This window comes from Hypanus sabinus, chromosome 22, assembly GCF_030144855.1.
Source record: "Hypanus sabinus isolate sHypSab1 chromosome 22, sHypSab1.hap1, whole genome shotgun sequence".
Classification (NCBI taxonomy): Eukaryota; Metazoa; Chordata; class Chondrichthyes; order Myliobatiformes; family Dasyatidae; genus Hypanus; species Hypanus sabinus.
The window spans coordinates 43,104,898-43,124,660 of record NC_082727.1 but is presented as its reverse complement, the minus strand read 5'-3'; the positions used below and the strand labels follow the sequence as shown (position 1 = coordinate 43,124,660).

The 19,763-nt window shown below is 42.5% G+C and overlaps 1 protein-coding gene across 2 annotated transcripts in view; it reads left to right on the top strand.

The window, feature by feature from the left end:
• LOC132379568 (adhesion G protein-coupled receptor A3) overlaps positions 1-19,763 on the top strand; it is a 531,961-nt gene that overhangs the window by 330,530 nt on the left and 181,668 nt on the right. For both annotated transcript variants that reach the window (XM_059947630.1, XM_059947629.1), the window contains one exon: positions 9,137-9,298. In XM_059947630.1, coding sequence (XP_059803613.1) covers positions 9,137-9,298 — 162 coding nt within the window. The remainder of the gene's footprint in view (positions 1-9,136; positions 9,299-19,763) is intronic.

The following is a 19,763-nucleotide window of genomic DNA, read 5'->3' as shown; positions in this document are numbered from 1 at the left end:
ACCTGCCCCTCCACCTGTCTTCATATCTTTTGCAAACTTGGCTGCAAAGCCATCAGTATCATCATTTAAACTGTTGACATACAACTTGAAAAGAAATGGCCCTAATACTGACCCCTGCGGAACACCATTTGTCACCAGCACCCAACCAGAATTGGTCCCCTTTATTCTGGCTCTTTGCCTCTTGCCAATCAGTCAATCTTCTTTCCTGCATTTCCATGGAGTCTTATCTTGTTAAGTAGCCTCCTGTGAAGCACCTTGTCAAAGGCCTTCTGAAAATTCAAGTAAACAACATCCACTGGCTCTTCTTTGTCTATGCTGCCTGTTATTTCTTCAAAGTATTCTACCAGATTTTTGTTTAAGGAAACCAAGGTGACTTTGTCCAATTTTATCTTGCCAAGGACCCAAAAATCTCGTGCTTAAGATTGGTTTCCTGAATCATCCCAACAACTGAAGTCAACCCAACTGGCCTATAATTTCATTTCTTCTGCCTCCCTGCCTCTTAAAGAGTAGAGTGACATTTGCAATTTTCGAGTCCTCCAGAACCATTCCAGAATCAAGTGATTATTGAAAGATCATTACTAATGCCTCCAAAATCTCTTCATCTTCCTCTTTCAGAATTCTGGGGTGTAGTTCATTAGGTCCCAGTGAGTTATCTACCTTCACACCATTCAGCTTTCCAGGCACTTTCTCCTTAGTAATAGCAACTACACTCACTTCTGCCCCCAGACACTCTCGAATTTCTGGCATACTGCTAGTGTACTTCATAATGAAGACTGACACAAAATACTTAAATTTGTTCACTATTCCTTTCTTCCCCATTACTACCTGTCCAGTGTCATTTTCCAGCAGTTCAATGTATATTCTCATCTCTTTTTTACTCTTTATATATCTATAAAAACTTTTGATATCCTCTTCGATATTTTTAGCTAGTTTAGTTTCATATTTCACCTCTTCTCTCCTTATGTCTTTTTTAGTTGCCTGCTGGTCATTTTTAAAAGCATCCCAATTCTTAATTTCCCACTAATTTTTGCTATATTATATGTCCTCTCTTTTGCTTTTTATGGTGTCTTTGATTTCCCTCATCACCCACAGTTGCCTCATTTTCCCTTTAGAATACTTTTTAAACTTTGGAATGTATCTATTCTGCACCTTCTCAACTCCCCTCAGAAATTTCAGCCATTGCTTTTCAGCCATCGTCCCTGCTAGTGTCCCCTTCCAATCAGTGTTGGGCAACTCCTCTCTCATGCCTCCATAATTCCTCTTATTCCACCGTTAACTAATACATTTGTCTTTATCTTATCCCTCTCAGGGTGAATTCTATCATATTATGATCTCTGACTTTCAGCCATGTCTCAGTGATGCCCACAATGCCATATCTACCAATCTCTAACAGCATTGCAAGATTATCTACCTTATTCTCTATACTGTGGACATGCAAATATAGCACCTTCAGTCCTGTATTCATCACTTTTTTCTATTTTGTCTCCCTGTTACACTGCATCTCATCCCACTGACTGAAATTTTGCCTGTCATCTGCCTGACCTTCCTCACAGTCTCACTACACACTGCATCAACTTGTATACTAACTGCCCATCCTCAGCCGTCTTACTCCAGTTCCCATTCCCCTGCCAATGTTGTTATACCCCTCCTCAACAAGTGCAGCAAACCAGCTTGCAAGACAGGTCCCCATTGGGTTCAGGTACAACCTACGCTTCTTGTACAAATCATACATTTGCAACAGAGATCCCGATGATCCAGAAATCTGAAACCCTGCCCCTGCAACACTTCCTCAGCCACTCATTCACCTGTACCATCATCCTATTCCTGCCCTGACTAGTATGTGGCACTGGGTGTAATCCAGAGATTACTACCATGGAACACATACAAAGTGCTGCAGGAACTCAGCAGGCCAGGGCGCATCTATGTAAAAAGAAAACAGTTGACATTTCGGACCGAAACCCTTTGGCAGGACTGGAGGGAAAAAAGCTGATAAAAAGTGTGGCCTTATCACGACAGTGGAGGAGGCCATGAATGGAAATGAGAAGTGGAATTAAAATAGGAGGCCACTGGGAGATCTCACTTTTTCTGCCGGGTGGAGTGTAGATGTTCGGTGAAATGGTCTCCCAATCTACATTGGGTCTCACTGATATACAGGAGGCCACACCAGGAGCACTGAACATAGTATATGACCCCAATAAACTCACAATCTCCTCCACTGCCGTGATAAGGCCACATTTAGGTTGGAGGAACAACACCTTGTATTCTGTTTCCAACCTGATAGCATGAACATTGATTTCTCAAATTTCCAGTAATGCCACCCCCCACCCCTTCACCATTTCCCATCCCCTTTTCCCTCTCTCATGTTGTCTCCTTGCCCACCTATCACCTCTCTCTGGTGCTCCTCTCCCTTCCCCCTTTTATCTTTCTTCTGTGGCCTTCTGTCTCTTTTCACCAATCAACTTTCTAGCTCTTTGCTTCATCCCTCCCCCTCCAAGTTTCAGCTATCACCCCCACCTTTCAAATCTACTCCTCAGCTTTTTTTCTCCAGTCCTGCCGAAGGGTTTCGGCCTGAGACGTTGACTGCATTTTTCCAAGCATGCCGCCTGTCCGGCTGAGTTCCTCCAGCATTTTGTTTGTGTTTCTCAAATCTCCAGCATCTGTAGATTTTTTTTTGTTTGTGATTTTATTACGACCTTGGAGGTCCTGTTCTTCAGCCTTTTCCCTAACTCCCTGTACTCACTGCACAGGACCACTTCACCCTTCCTAGCTAAGTTATTGCTGCCAATGTGCACCACAACCTCTGGCTGCATCCTCTTGAAAACCTTCTGCAGCCATTCTGAGATATCTCAGATCTTAGCACCTGGGAAGCAACACATCATCCTGCCTTCTCTTTCATGGCCGCAGAATCTCCTGTCCATGCCCCTTACGATCGAGCCTCCTATCACTACCACTCTGCTTGAGTTAATTCTTCCCTGCTGTGTTACGGATCCAGCCTCAGTTCCACTGGCCTGGCTGCTGCTACAGTACTCGAGTATTCTGCTTTTCCCCTCCTTTAATTTGCTTTTTAAAGCTTACCTGATGGTCTAAAGCATAGTTGATTTTTGGAATCAGAACCAGGTTTAATATCACTGGCATAAGTCATGAAATTTGTTGGTTTGCCGCAGCAGTACAGTGCAATACATAGAAACAAACTATAAACTACAATAAGAATTACATTAAATACGTTGTGCAAAGAAAGAATTAAATAAATAGTGCAAATTTTAATATCAATTTTAGGAATTTAATGTCATATTCACAACTCCTTGTATAAACAGGTGCAGTGAAGAAAGAACTCACAGCTACATAGCACCATATAAGCAGCATTCACAAGAAAACATAAATAATACCCAATTTTAGAAGAAAGAACGCAATTAGAACAAAAGAAAAAAAAACAAGTCCATTGTAGCACAAAGTGATCATAATGGTGCTAAAGTGTAGTGATTGGGATTTTGTTGGTTGGTTCAAGAACCAAATGGTTGAAGGACAGTACAGAAACCTACCTGTGTTATACTTCAGGCTTCTCTACCTTCTGCCTGGTGGTAGCTAGAAAATAAGTGGCATTGGCCAGATGGCAAGGTTGTTTGCAGATAGATGTTGTCTTCTTGAGGCAAAGCCTGCTAAAGATAGTGCCGGTGGTGGGGAGGGATGTGCCCATAATGTATTGGGCAAAGTCCATTGCTCCTTGCCACAAGAGATTCTACAGCTGCTAGAAATCTTGAGCAATGCACACAAAGTGCTGGATGAACACAGCAGGTCAGGCAGCAACTATGGAGAGGAGTAAACAATTGAAGTTTTGCTCTGAGATGCTGAGAGTATTGGCCTGGAATGTTGACCATCTATTCCCTTTCATTAATGCTGCCTGACCTGCTGAGTTCCTTCGGCTTTGTCCACTACCCTCTGCAGCTTCTTACGCTCAAATTGCTGTACCAGACCCTGATGCAGCTAGCCAGGATGCTTCCAACAATACATCTCTAGAAGTTTGGTAAAGTTCAGTGACAGGGAAGTTCACCTCCTGGGAAAGTAAGATGCTTGTGCACTTTGCTTATGATCTATGTGCTGGGCGTTGGACAGGTCATCTGATACTTTAATGCCCAGGTATTAAAAGCTATTGACTCTCTCCATCACTGATTCCCCAACTCCTTCCCCTTCTTGAAATCAAAAATAAGCTCTTTAGTTTTATTGACATCGATCAAGAGCAAATCACTTTGACCAAATTATTGCTCACCAATTGACCCTATTTTTTTTAGAACCATAGAACATTACAGCACAGAAATAGGCCCTTCAGCCTTCTTGGCTGTGTCGGACCATTTTTCTGCCTGGTCCCACTGACCTGCACCTGGACCACATCCCTCCATACCCCTCTCTGATAATTCTCCTTTCAAGTGTCTCAGGATATTTAAGAATGTCAGAACAAGTGTTTCAAAGTTTTGTGATATTAATAGAACATCTTCATGTTCTGTTTGGAGTGGAACCACTCCCTTTGCTTGCCTAAGTTTATCTCTGCAGCTGCTTCTCAAGTATAGTTCTGAAGATATTTCATGTGTTCAACAGTTGAAGAAATCCATTTTTCTTTCCTTTTTATAAGAGTGAACTCAGGAATGCAATGAAGGACTTACTGCTTGCCTGAATGCTTGCAATCACAACAGCTCTCGGACTCAAGATCAAGTTATATTGATTTCTTTATTCACCTTTGGGTCTGGTGAAATGGGGAAAATACATTTCTTTATAAGTTAGGAAACCAGGTTGAATAATAACACTCCCTCTTCAGACAGCAAATCTAAAAGGTATCTTCAATTCCGCCACTGCAATTGGCTGTAACTGAAATGATTGTTGTTCTTCAAGTCTCCGTGTGCTCCGAAATAACCACAATATCCTAAGTATGTCTATCATGTGCCCTTACTACATTTGTTGGCAACTACAGGCAATTCTGTTACTGTCACCGAAGTTATAATTGCACCCAGTTCTGCGTTTATATTAAATTAATCTAAAATGAAATTAAATACAAAATGCAGTTTTGGCATTATTTTAATGTTTCAGTTTAATATCAGAGAATGTCTACAGTATACAACCTGAAATTCTTACTCTTCACAGATGTCCACAAAACAGAAGAAAAAAAAATCCCAAAAAATGAATGACAGAAAAATGTTACAGTAGAACGCAGAAGTTCCCCTCCCCCTCAATCATACAAACAGCAGCATCAACATTCCTCTTTCTCCCCCCCCCCAACCTGCTTACTAAAAGCATCAGCACCCCCCCCCCACCACCACCCACCATGCAAGCAATGGTAAACATTTTGGATTCTGTTAAATCTCCTAAAAGAAAAAATCTCTTCTTTCTTTGTGTAATTGGAAAGTTGTTAAAATTAAAGATTAACAAGTACCTCAATCATCTGCTTATCACAGTAACAGTTGTGCTGAGAAGTACATTGCAAATGTGCAGGCACTTGATATTTTAAATTTGTCTGCTGGATTGAGGTTTCATTTATTGACCACCCCTAGTTCCTGAGACAATGGACCAAGGCTGACTGTGCTGGTAACAGTACCACAATTGAGGATAGTGTGATAGAGACCGCTGTATGTATGAAGGAATGCTGATATAAAAGTCAGGATGGTGTATGAGTTGACGGGTAAATGAAAGTCGTACAACTCCATACTGGTGCTGTGCACCTATCTGCCACTCCATCCAATTTCTGTGAGGAATAAAATGATCTCGAAAGTCTGGGACTTCGAGCCAGTTGGGTGAAATCCTCGGTTCCTCCATGCATCTGATGTGTTCGCACACTGCAAGTGTACTCTTCTATCCCCACTGGTGTACGACTGAGCACCATAAAACAGGAATAGGCCCTACAGCACATGATGTTGCACTGAACTAATTTAGTTAGTTAAACACCTAACTAAAACAGTCTCTTCTTCCCCCACATGGTTCATAGCCCTCCATTCTCTGCATATTTGTGTACCTTTCCTTGAGCATCTTAAATGCTACTATTTATTTCCCACCACTCCCACCTCTGCGAGTGGAATGTAGTCACCCACCACTCACCCACCATTCTCCGGTTCATCTTTTCCGTCATATGACCTGTGCCATCCAATCACTTAATAGACAATAGACAATAGGTGCAGAAGTAGACCATTCGGCCCCTCGAGTCTGCACCGCCATTCTGAGATCATGGCTGATCATTCACTATCAATACCCAGTCCTTGCCTTGTCCCCATATCCCTTGATTCCCCAATCCATCAGATATCTATCTAACTCCTTCTTGAAAGCATCCAGAGAATTGGCCTCCACCGTCTTCCGAGGCAGTGCATTCCATTCCTCCACAACTCTCTGGGAGAAGAAGTTTTTCCTCAACTCTTTTTTAAATAACTGACCTCTTATTCTCAATCCATGCCCTCTGGTACTGGACTCTCCCAACATCTGGAACATATTTCCTGCCTCAATCCTATCAAATCCTTTAATTATCTTAAACGTTTCAATCAGATCCCCTCTCATTCTCCTCAATTCCAGTGTGTACAAGCCCAATCTCTCCAATCTCTCTGCGTAAGACAGCCCTGCCATCCCAGGAATCAACCTAGTGAATCTACGCTGCACTTCCTCAATTGCCAGAATGTCCTTCCTTAAACCTGGAGACCAAAACTGTACACAATATTCCAGGTATGGTCTCACCAGGGCCCTGTACAAATGCTAAAGGACATCCTTGCTCTTGTACTCAATTCGCCTTGTAATAAAGGCCAACATTCCATTTGCCCTCTTCACTGCCTGTTGCACTTGCTCATTCACCTTCATTGACTGATGAACTAGGACTCCTAGGTCTCTTTGCATTTCTCCCTTTCCTAACTCTACACCGTTCAGACAATACCCTGCCCTCTTGTTCCTGCTTCCAAAGTGGATAACTTCACATTTATTCACATTGAATGACATCTGCCAAGTATCTGCCCACCCAACCTATCCAAGTCTCCCTGTATTCTCTTAACGTCCTCTTCGCATGTCACACTGCCACCCAGTTTAGTATCATCAGCAAACTTGCTGATATAGTTTTCAATGCCCTCATCTAAATCATTGACATAAATCGTAAAGAGCTGTGGTCCCAATACAGAGCCCTGTGGTACCCCACTAGTCACCTCCAGCCAGTCCGAGAAACACCCATTCACTGCTACCCTTTGCTTTCTATCTGCCAACCAGTTTTCTATCCATGTTGAAACCCTGCCCCCAATGCCATGAGCTCTGATTTTACTCACCAATCTCCTATGTGGCACCTTATCGAATGCCTTCTGAAAATCTAGGTACACTACATCCACTGGCTTACCCTCGTCTAACATCCTTGTTACACCCTCAAAAAACTCCAACAGATTAGTCAAGCATGATTTGCCCTTGGTAAATCCATGCTGGCTCAGCCTAATCCTATTAAACAGGATACCTATGAGGAAGACTTCTCTAAGTTATTGATTTACCTGGTTCACAGTCAGTGGTCTTCTATTCTTTCTCTCCTCCCTGTATAGCAGCCTGCTGCACCTGCACACTGATCTCCTTGCACTCACAGCCCATCAGTCTAACAACACACTCCAACTAGTACTGCCATCCTAATTGATATTTGCAGCCCCTGACTAGACTACCAGCATTGCAGACGATACTCACTGTTCCCGTTTCATCCATCCCAGCCCCAACTAAAAGTCTCAATTCTCTAATTTGACAACTTAAGCGCTAAGGATTGAAGTTCTTCCTGCCAGCAGATACATTTTCCCTGAATCTTCCTGGATCCAGCTTGGTCCCACCCTAAAAAGTTCTCAGGCTTGCTTTCCTGTGAACGAGTTCAGTAGCATTTTTAGTTCATTATCAGTAAGTCTACAAGATTGGCCTGCTACACATAACTGCCTAAGGTGTCTCTGTCAGTTCCAGCCATGTTCCAGATCTTGGTCTATCTGTTACTCTCTTTATGTGTCTTCATTGGTCAAAGTGGTCACTGGAACAGAAGGTTCTATTAAAGTAACCTTAATGAGATTTTGCAGTACATTCCTAAATCATACATACTGCAGTCGTCATCAGTGTAGTGGTGAGAGGAAGGTCGTTTTGATGACACTAAAACCAATTTCTTAAGCCTTATACACAATTGAAGTGATGGAGCATAGTCTTGACTGCACTCTTTCAAGCAAGCAACAAATATTCTGACAAGTTCCTGGTTTAAACATTGTTAATTATAGATAGAAATTCACGACCAAGCAGATGAACCACACAGTTCGAACTACCCAACATCTTCCCTGCCCCTTACCCTATAGCTATGGTCGGTCCAATTCAACTTCTAATTAGATTAATCCTTAGGATGGATGAAAGAGTTTTCTGGTCCTTTTGTTTAAGTTCGCCATCACCAGATCAGCTACAAGCTGCAAAAGTGATATAGTATTTCTCCACCCAAGCTTAGATGTTGCCAAATCCTCATGTTTGCTGGCAACGGCTGCTAAGATTATTTCAAGTTATGAACTGAGTTATGTCTGCTGAAGTCAGTCAAGTCTTAGGAACTGAACTGATTCTGTGATTGTCAGCAAGCAGCTGTTTTCCCAGGCACATGATACAGGAAAGCTGTCTGCCCAAGAACTATGCCCTGCAGGATTTTTGCAGTGACAGCCTCAGGTTGTGATAACTGAACTTCAACAACCACAGTTGTTGACATTTGTACATTTGAATGTGCCAGACTCTGTATTGTCTTGATCAGGGGAAAATTTAATGTGAAGCATTCCCTGATCGCATTATGCAGAATTTTACTTGACTGATTAGCTGACATTTTCATCTGTGAAGAAAATTAAATCTGCATTGAAATTATGTTTTCCTATCTGAGCATTCCTTGGAGCTCTTCATGAACATCAGAGCCTGGAATGAAAATTTCAACATTTGGTTTGAGCATTTTAATAAAGATAGGTGAAGTCTATCATTTCAGTAAAAGAATGCGAAGCTTAGCTAATCTAAGATTTGAACAGATATCAATGGCTGTTACTAGGTTCACTTTTTTTGAATGGTGAACAAAAGTTTTGGAAAGACTTTTATTTTTCAGTACAGTGGCACCTGGAAATGAATCATCTGAGTATAATTGTGCATGTTTGTTCCCCAGCTGGGCGAATCCATCATAGAAATCGCCAGTAACATGATGCTCGTGGATGAACACATTTTGTGGATGGCCCAGAATGAAGAAAAGGCATGTACCCGAATTGTGCAGTGCGTGGAACTCATTGCAAACCTTGTGCTAAACAGCAATTCACAGGGTATTTCTAAGGTATTCATTTCATTAATTCTTTTTCTCAATTGATTAGAAAAGATGAATGGATAGATGGACTAAGTTTTATAGTACTGTGTATATTGAAGATAAGTACTTCTTCGGCTCTTAGCAGTTTCATTAATTAGTGGACATTTATGAAATTGCATTTGCAATAACATTCACTGTGGGGTTTCCTCCATTCAAAATAAATTATTTGCAGACGATCCAAGTGAACAAGTTATTTTTGGTGAAATCTGCATGTGAGGGCTTTCTGAAATCTAGGCAGTGAACAGATTGAACAAGTGTCTCTGTACACCTTTTATTATTGTTGTATATGACCACACCCATGTTTCTTCTTGTGATTCAAGCACTCTAAGTTGTTTCAAGGAATGTAAAAGTGGAACCATATTTTCTCTGCTCTTACTGAGGGTGTCTTGTTTATAAGTTGGTTGTAAACTTTCAACTTGGTCGGCAGAGTCAGGCTGCAGCTTTTCAAAAGGCCACGGATCATGATTTTAGTGAAAGCGATGGATTTTGGGAAAAGTCCACCTCCCGACTCCAGATAATGGCACACACGGTCACAGCGGCCACTCTGGCTCCAATCAACAATGAGATTTCTTATCCTATTCACCTTTTCTATGACTGCAAAACACTGCTATTCATAAAGAACACTAAAATTGGCAAGTCTGCCTTGCTGGAGAATGGAATAATGAAGGTGCTGTGCAGCTATGGACTAACACGGGGTGCAGATCCTCACTTTGTGCTGTGGTCTACGACAGCTACTTGGGGAAGCGGCCATTGGGAGCAGTAGATTCAAATGCAGGAGCACGATAAGCACGCCAGTGTTCAAGACTTTAAGTAGATCCCTGCAGCTCCACGGTCCTGAAGCTTCCACTCACTAAAGTTCAATTGCTAGAAGATAAACTGGATTTTCTGCATCTGTGTCTGAACCAGGGGGAGATGAGATACTGCTGCAAAATCATCCTGACAGAAACGTGGCTTGAGCATGACATTCCTACCAGCCATCCAGCTAGAGGGTCTAATACCTTTTCTGGTGGACAGAAATGCTGCAAACTCCAGCAAGAACTGTGAAGAAGCTTTGTGCGCCTAAATCAATAAGAGCAGGTATGCAAATGCCTTGGTATTAACAGGAGAATCTTAATGGTGAAATGCAGGTCCTTCCACTTACCGAGGGGGTTCACTGCCATTGTGATCATTGCTGATTTCATCTCCCACCCCCCCCCCCCACCAACTCCATGTTCGTGTTGGCAAAGCACTGTAGGCACTCTATGGCACCATCTGCAAGCTCAAAGCCATTCACCCGATGGTGACTTCAATCAAACCAACTTAAAAACAGCCCTGCCAAAGTTCTACCAGCATGTCAACTTGCTGTAGATCTGGTTTATACCAACATCTACGGAGCCTGCAAGGCTTAGCCCTGACCTCACCTTGGACATCCAGACCCTGCATTTCCATTTTTCTAATCCTTGCATACTGGTTAAATGAGTCAAACCATTTCACAAGGAGATCACGAAGGTGCCACCTCAGTGCTACAGGACTGCTGTGAAAGCACGGACTGGAGCGTGTTCAGAGAGGCAGCTACCTATGATCATCATGTCAACCTTGACGAATATGTGGGATCGGTGACCAGTTACATAGGAAAATACGTTGAGGATGTTACTGTGTTTACACACGACAGTGCCAGAACAAACCAGAAACCTCGACCGACTGCAGAGGTCCGTGCATCGTTTAGGGATCAGGGGAAAGAGGACGACTCTAAAGTCAGCAAGAGCTGCACTCTTCCATGCCACCAGGGAGGCACTGTGTGAGTACGCACAGAAAAGCCAAGGACACCTTTGTGGCACCAGGGACACGTGGCACATGTAATAAGGAATGCAAACTGTAACCGGTTACAAGCCCACTCTACACACCCATGATAGTAGCGGATTCTTTCCTGACAGGCTGAGTGCCCTCTCTGTATGATTCGATGCATTGGGTGATGTGATATCGATGTAAGTCCCCTCTACTCTGAGGAACAGGCACCCTGTCTGGCTGCACGATAGGTAAGGATGATCCTTGCCGGGGTAAACCCACACGAAGCTATGGGGTCAGATGACGTACCTAGTCAGATGCTGAGGGACTGTGCGGCACAACTAGCAGAGGTCTTAATGGACATCTTCGATATCTCTTTAAAACACTCCACTGTCCCTGCAGGCTTCAAGGCAGCCATCATCATTCCAAAGCCCTAGAGAGCAACGGTAGCTGGCCTAAATAATTACCACCCAGTGGCACTGACTTCAACAATCATGCAGTGCTTTGAGTGGCTAGTAATGGTTTGTATAAAATCCCACCTTCCAGCCACATTGGACTTGTTCCATTTCACCTACCACTCAAAGCAGTCCACTGATGGTGCCATAGCCTCGGCCCTCCACTCTGGCCTGCCCTACCTCAAAAACGATGGCTCGTACACCAGGACATTGTTCATCAACTTCAGCTCGGAGTTTAACACGATCGTCCCTCAGAAGCGGGTGGATAAACTGTGCTTGTTGGGACTCAACACCCCTCTCTGTAAGTGGATCTTGGACTTCTTGATGGAAGCTGATGCTGCTGTTGAATGCTGCTGACTCACGACCTCACTGCAGATTCAGCTCAAAACACATCAAGTACACTGATCATACTGCAATGGCTGGCCTCATCAGTAGCAATATTGAGTCATCATACAGGGGGGAGGCAGAGAGACTTGCCAAATGGTGCAAAAGCAACAACCATTGTGGACAAGACAAAAGAGATGATTGTGGACTTCATGAAGGCACTTGTCAGCCACTCTCCATTGCACATCAATAGCTCTGCTGTGGAGAGAGTGAAGAACACAAAGACCCTTGGTGAGTACATGCAGATGAAGGACCCAAATCTTTGTCGAAGATATTTACTACCCATTCCACAAACTTTTTGACCCACTACCATCAGGAAGGAGGTACAGAAGCATCAGGATCAGGACTGCCAGACTGGGTAACAACTTCTCTCAGGCTGTGACGTTAATGAATACTCTTCTGTCAATGAGGTCTCATTACTGGAACAGCAAGCTGTCTACTGTTTACCTACACACTACACGCCTTTGAATTATATTAACTTTGAATTGACTTTATTTCTTATATACTTCACATACATGAGGAGTAAAAATCTTTACATCACCATTTAAATGTGCAATTTATAGTATTTTTTAATAAATAGTATGTACAACAGGACAGTCAATATAGCATAGAAATACAGTTGTGTCAGCATGAATTAAGTAGTCTGATGGCCTGGTGCAAGTAGCTGTCCTGGAGCCTGTTGGTCCTGGCTTTTCTGCTGCGGTACCGTTTCCCAGATGGTAGCAGCTGGAACAGTTTATGGTTGGGGTGACTCAGGTCCCCAATGATCCTTCGGGCCCTTTTTTGCACCAGTCTCCATAAATTTCCTGAATAGTGGCAAGTTCACATCTGTAGATGTGCTGGGCTGTCCGCACCACTCTCTGCAGAGTCCTGCGATTGAGGGAAGTACAGTTCCCATACCAAGCAGTGATGCAGCCAGTCAGGGTACAGTTGGCCCTCCTTATCCATGGGCGATTGGTTCTGGGACCCCCCCCCCCCGCCCCCCACAGATACTAAAAAACGCAGATGCTCAAGTTGGTGGACTTTAGGACTCGGCAGAGCTCTGGACCTTATTTAACCTGTCTCAGGGTGGTGGACTTTAGGACCTGGCGGAGCTCGAGGTCTGCCGCCTGCAGTGTTTCTGTTCTAAAAAAATGATCACAATTGAATATAAAGTGGAAATAATAAAGCGATTGGAAAGAGGTGAAACACCATCGGTTACTGGAAAAAAGTTATGCTACAGTCAGTCAACGATTGGAACAATTTTAAAGGATAAAGTGAGAATAATGGAACATGTGAAGGCCCTGCCCTGATGAAAGCTACAATTATTACTGAGCAATGCAGTGGTTTAATTATTGAAATATATACGTATCTTAGGTGTTTTATATGCATAGAATGGTAAAATATATACTGTACTATATACTAAGACAAATGTTTGACTAACTGACGCTAAATAATACCGGATGTACCTGTTCCGACTTAGAGAACCTCCATTTTTTTCACAATTCCTGATCCGCGGTAACTTATGCACATCCTCCCATGTACTTTAAATCATCTCTAGATTACTTATAATACCTAATACAATGTAAATGCTGTGTAATAGTTGTTATACTGTATTGTTTAGGGAATAATGACAAGAAAAAAATGTCTGTACATGCTCAAACAGCAAGTGCTGAAGAGAGAACTTCCGGGTTTTCCCGACCCGTGGTTGGTTGAATCCGTGCATGCAGAACCCACGGATAAGGAGTGCTGAATGTACTCTCAATTGTGCCTCTGTAGAAAGTCCTTAGGATTTGGGAACTCATGCTAAACTTCTTAAACTATCTGAGATAAAAGAGGCACTGTTGTGTTCTTTTCACCACACAGCCAGTATGTACAGACCACATGCGATCCTCGTTGATGTGGATACTGAGGAACTTAAAGCAATTCACCCTCTCAACCCCAGATCCATTGATGTCAATAGGGGTTAACCTGTCTCCATTCCTCCTGTAGTCCACAACCAGCTCCTTTGTTTTTGCGACATTGAGGGGGAGGTTTTCTTGACACCACTGTGTGACAGGACATCAGTCATTCAGACATGTTACCTTGATCTTTTTAGGTACTGGAACAATGGTGGATGTTTTGAAGCGGGCGGGCACCCTACACTGGGAGAGGGAGAGATTAAAAATGTCTGTAAGCATACCTGCCAGTTGTGCTGTGTACACTATGAGTACCTGCCCTGGGATGCCGTCCGGTCCCATAGACTTGCGACGTCCTCTCGTTGGAAACACCTATGTACCTCAGCCTCAGAGGTGTAGGTTGCATTAGTGGCTCTCCTCAGGGGCTCAATGTTGGTGATATCGAACCAAGCTTAAAAAAGATTTAGCTCATTTGGGAGAGAGGCAGCAATGTTGGCAGCACCATTGCACTTAGCTTTGAAGTCTGCGATGGTGTGCAGACCTTGCCATAAGCTGTGTGTGTTGTTGGTGGAGAGCTGTGTTTGGATCTTGGCCCGGTATTGTCTCTTTGCTGCCTTGATGACTTTGCGTAGATCATAGCGGCATTTCTTGAGTTCCTGTTGGTTACCAGCACATAAGCTCTGTCTCACATGGTTAGTGCTACTTGCACCGAACTGTTGATCCTGGGTTTCTGGTTTGGATAGATCCTGACAGATTTTTGGAGGACAACGTCTTCGATGCACTTCCAGATGAAGTTCGTGACCCCTTCTGTGAACTCAGAGACATCCTCATCATGAAAGACGTTCCAGTTGACTTCATCAAAGTAGTCCTGTAGCATGGGGATCGATTGGTCAGAGCGACAGAGGATGGTTTTAACTATGACGACCTTTTGTTTCAGCTTCTGCCTGTACCTCAGCAGAAGAAAGATGGCAGAGTGATCCGATTTCACAAACGGTGGACGGGGGAGTGCTTTGTAAGTGTTGTGGAAGGGAGAGTAGCAGTGGTCGAGTAGGCTATCTCCCTGTGTGCTCACCTGATGTGTTGACAAAACTTCGGAGCGACTTTAGACAGCGACAGTCTATTAAAGTCTTCGGTGATGATGAAGGCAGCCTCTGGGTGTGCAGTTTCCAGGGTGTTGATGGTTTCGTACAGTTCCTTGAGAGCCAGGGCAGTATCAGCCTGCAGCGGAATATACACAGCTGTGAACTCCCTAACAGACAGAAAGGTCTACACAGCAGCACAAGGTACTCCAAATCCGGGGAACAAAAGGATATTGAGGGCATGCACATTCCAGGGGTCGCACCAAGCATTATTGACCATGAAGCATACCCCACCTCCTTTACTCCCCAGAGAGGTTTTTAGACCTGTCCTCCAGGAACAGGGAGAACCCAGAGGGCTCGTGGCGTGATCCGGAATCTCCTCCATCAGCCAGGTCTCCACGAAGTACAAAACATTACATTCCTTTGCTTCCTGCTGATAGGAGATTCTGGCTCTCACTGAAAGTTAGCCAGGAGTAAGCTAGGGAGCTAGGGAGCGGCAGCCAGTTAGCATGCTCTCTCTACCTCACCGGAACGCCAGCCATTCTCCCTCACCTCCGCCGTTGCTTCCAGGGTAGCATTGGTGTGATAAAGGAGCCTCCCCTGGATTGTGTAAGCAGGGTTCTCAGTGTAGAAAAGGTGCCACACTGTAGGTAAGTGCTGTCTTCCCAATGTTCAGACAGTCAGTCAATCATATCTAATGTGAGTATCAGCTTCTTGCACAAGAAGTGTGAAGGAAATTGCAGAAATTAGCAGTACACTGTAAAGTTGGTATGGAGCTTGCAACACAGCCACTGTATGTGGCACCAGCTTAAGAACTTATTTATGGTAATATTTTAGGTTCTGTATGTGATATACATTTTACAGATGCACAATGGCCTGGAGAAACATTGCTTCATTTGGTTGTATAAATGTACAGTCAGATAACAAAAACTGGAACTTGAACATAGTCATAATATATATCATTATGAAGCAAGACTTTTTTTGAAGTTCTTATTTTGAGGCATTGATGTAAGTTTATAAACTGTTTTGATTGTTCTATCCTGGGATACATCTCATAAGTGGCTTTTAATTCCCTTTACTGTTTGAGGCTTCTACTCTTGATTTGTGATCTACATAAATATGCAGTCATGCACATGGGAGCTAAAGAGCAAATTTTGCTTCATTACGGCAGTTCAGTACTAGATTTATCTTCTGATTTCTCATTCTGGACTTCGTATCAACTCTTGTTTTATGCTTGAAGTATCAAGTGAATTTATTTTGCAAAACTTAAATTGACAGGTAAAACGCAGGAGTATTGTAGTGTAATAATATAAAATTATCTTCAAGTTCACCAAAACTGGCCTTCTACATAACTCCATGCATAATTTAAATATTGTAAAGTCTGACATTTTCAGTCCAAAGCTAATGCTTGGAAATATATCTGTTCTGTATTTGATATTTCAGTAATATTTGAGTAATCTTGTAAATACATTGTTTGAGTAAACATTGTTTGTATAATTCATTATGGTATTATGTAAAAATACATGATTTGTATACGTCATCACACTACCATGTGATAACTGCATGCCTCACTTAAAGTAAAAACATCATGTTAGATGCACATTTTGAATTCCTGTGTCTTCTTTTGAATTAGTTTAATGTTTTGAAGTTACAAAACATAACAACATTGTTTTCAGATCACAGAGGAACATACGATTCAGGACAAATGATTCGCTCCCAATTGTACTGTATGTTAAATGCCAAAATGGCTCAGTGAAGTTGGAAAGGAAATTCCCGTGCTGTTAATAGAAACTGCCTGACTTTTAGCACCTTCCAGTTAAATGTATAGGAATAAAATTCATGCAAATTGGACATGGTCTTCCTAACTCCTTGCATAAGTGCAGTAAGACATTTCAATCCAAAAATTCATCTGCACCAGGAGAGACACAGTTAATCTGCGTTGGATGCTGGCTGAGTGCAAGTTTGGTAGGTGGGTCCACTTTCTGAAAAACTCTAACCCACATAAAGCCAGCAGGAGATGAGTAGAACAGGCATTCCACTACTAATCTCATGCAATTCCCTGTTGTCCATTTGCTTTACAGGATAGGAACTTGGACAAGCCACAAATCGCAGAAGAGAGAGGTGATTGATTGGGTGAATGGTAACTTGCCCTCCAGTTTAGCCTCCGGGAATTAGGGGACGATGTTCTTAGTCAATTGCTGGGAGTGGTGATCATGGGTGCTGAATCAGTGTTGTCATCATAGAGTCATAGAATACTATAGCATAGAAGCAGGCCCTTCTGCCCATCTAGTCGATGCCAAACTATTGATTTGTCTAGTCCCATTGAACTGCATCTGGGCCATAGCCCTCCATACCCCTTCCATCCATGTACCAATCCAAATTTCTCTTAAATGTTGAAATAATGTAGTATCCATATACACCGCTTGCTCTGGCAGCTCGTTCCACACTCTCACCATTCTCTGAGTGAAGAAACTCCCCCTCATGTTCCCATTAAACATTTCACCTTTTGCCCTGAACCCATGACCACTAGTTCTAGTCTCATCCAACCTCAGTGGAAAAAGCCTGCTTGCATTTACCCTATCTATACCCCTTATAATTTTGTATATCTCTATCAAATCTCCAGTCATTCGTCTTTGGTTTAGGGAATTAGGTCCTAACATATTCAGCCTTTCTCTAAAACTCAGGTACTCAAGGCCTGGCAAAAATCATGTGAATTTTCTCCGCATTATTTCAATCTTATTGATAGCTTTCCTGTAGGTTGGTTTGGACTCTGTTCATCTCCCAAGTAAATACAGATGCAAAAATCCCATTTTAGATTTCCCCATCTCTTTCGGCTCCATTCTTACATGACCAGTCTGAACTTCTAGAGGACCAATTTTGTCTGTTTTTATCCTTTTGCTCATAATATATCTGCAAAAGCCCTTGGGATTTCCTTCATACAAATCCCAGCTAGAGCAACCTCATGCCACCTTTTAACTCACCTGATTTCCTTCTGAAGTGTTCTTTTGCATTTCTTATACTCCTCTGCTTATCGCTACCGCCTTTTGTTTTCTTACCCAGAGACTTAATATCTCTTGAAAACCATGGTTCCCTAAATCTGTTACCTTTGCTGTTTACTCTGACATCAACATAGAAACAGTGTACTTTCAAAATTTCACTATTGAAGGCCTCCCACTTACCAAGTACACCTTTGCCAGAAAACACTTAACAAATCCTTACTGATACCATCAAAATTGGCCTTTCTCCTATTTAGAATCTCAACCCACAGACCAGACCTACCCTTACCCATAATTATCTTGAAACTAATGGCATTATGATAACTAAATGCAAAGTGTTCCTCCACACAAACTTCTGTTACCTACCCTGTCTCATTTAGTAATAGGAGATCTAGTATCACACACTTTCTTGTTGAGACTTTTGTGTACTGATTAAGAAAACTTCCCTAAACACATTGGATAAATTCAACCCCATCCAGCCCTTTTACAGTATGGAAGTCCCAATCGAAATGTGGACAGTTAAAATCACCTACTATCACAACCTTATGTTTCTTACAACAGTCTGCAATCTGCAGACTCTTGGGTGCTCTATAATGAAATCCCATTAATGTGGCCATTCGTTTCTGATTCCACAGTTCCACCTATGTAGTCTCAGTAGAGAAGCTCACCAGTCTGTCCTGTCTGAGCAAAGCTGTGACAATTTCACTGACTAATAATGCCTTCCTCCTTTAATCCCTCCTGCTCTATCACGTCTAAAATAGTTGAACCCTGGAACATAGAGCTGCCAATCCTGCCTGTCCTGCAACAACTCACTGAAGGCTACAATTTCATTATTCCACGTGCTGTTCCATGCCCTAAGCTTATCTGCCTTGCATTGAAATTAGCTCAACTCAGAACATTAGTCCGTCCATGCTCAACATTTCGATTCCTGACTTTGTTTGTAGGCTTAACAATATCTTTCCCCACAACTACTCCACTGTCTGTTCTGGCACTCTGGTTCTTATCCATCTGCAACTCTGGCTTAAACACCCCACCACCAGCACCAGCACCGGTCTCTAAATAATTTAGACACTTCACAGTAGGTCTCCATACTGATTCTCCAATTGCATAAACAGATACACGTGAAAGAATTTCAAACTCTCTCCAATGTTTCATTTTTGTCCATGGCTAACATATAATTTATTTTCCTTTCATTTGTGCTGATTTGAGTACAAGGACAGCCATTTACACGGCAGCACATCAGAATTGCGCACCTCTGAAACAACTTTCTGCTCCTATATTTCTTACCAAAGCAGAAAACATTATATTTATCCACATTATGTGATATTTGCTTTCAAATTGTTGTCATGCTTGAATCAACCTTTTATATCATGAAGGAAATTTAATGAAACGTTTTGGAATTCAACCATTTGACTCCATGATTAAAAAGAGGCTGTCCAGAAATTAATCAATCGTATAATATTGCTTTACAAATTAGGCCTCACTCCAATCTCTAATTGTAGGAATTTTATGAAATTATGTTTGGAGAGCATAAGTAGAATTTGCTCTGTCAATCTCCTAATGACCAAAGGTTCCTAAGGATTCAGTCCCAGTGGGATGATACCAACTGCTGTGCTTCAATATCAATTGCATCTGTGATTTTAGATCTCATTATCTCCATTTCAGTCACGCTTACAATGCTTGCCTGTCTCATTGCCCAAAAATTCAGTTGCATAACATTTCTTTTGCACTGCTATTAGAGATTGAGTTTTCCACAGAGTGAGACTCAATAATAATCACCCTGACCTACTTTCTGCAATGAATGTGTGGATGACATTACCCACGGACTATATTGCTTTTGGGTTAACTATTGTTGGGAACCCCAGGAGAGACCAGCATTG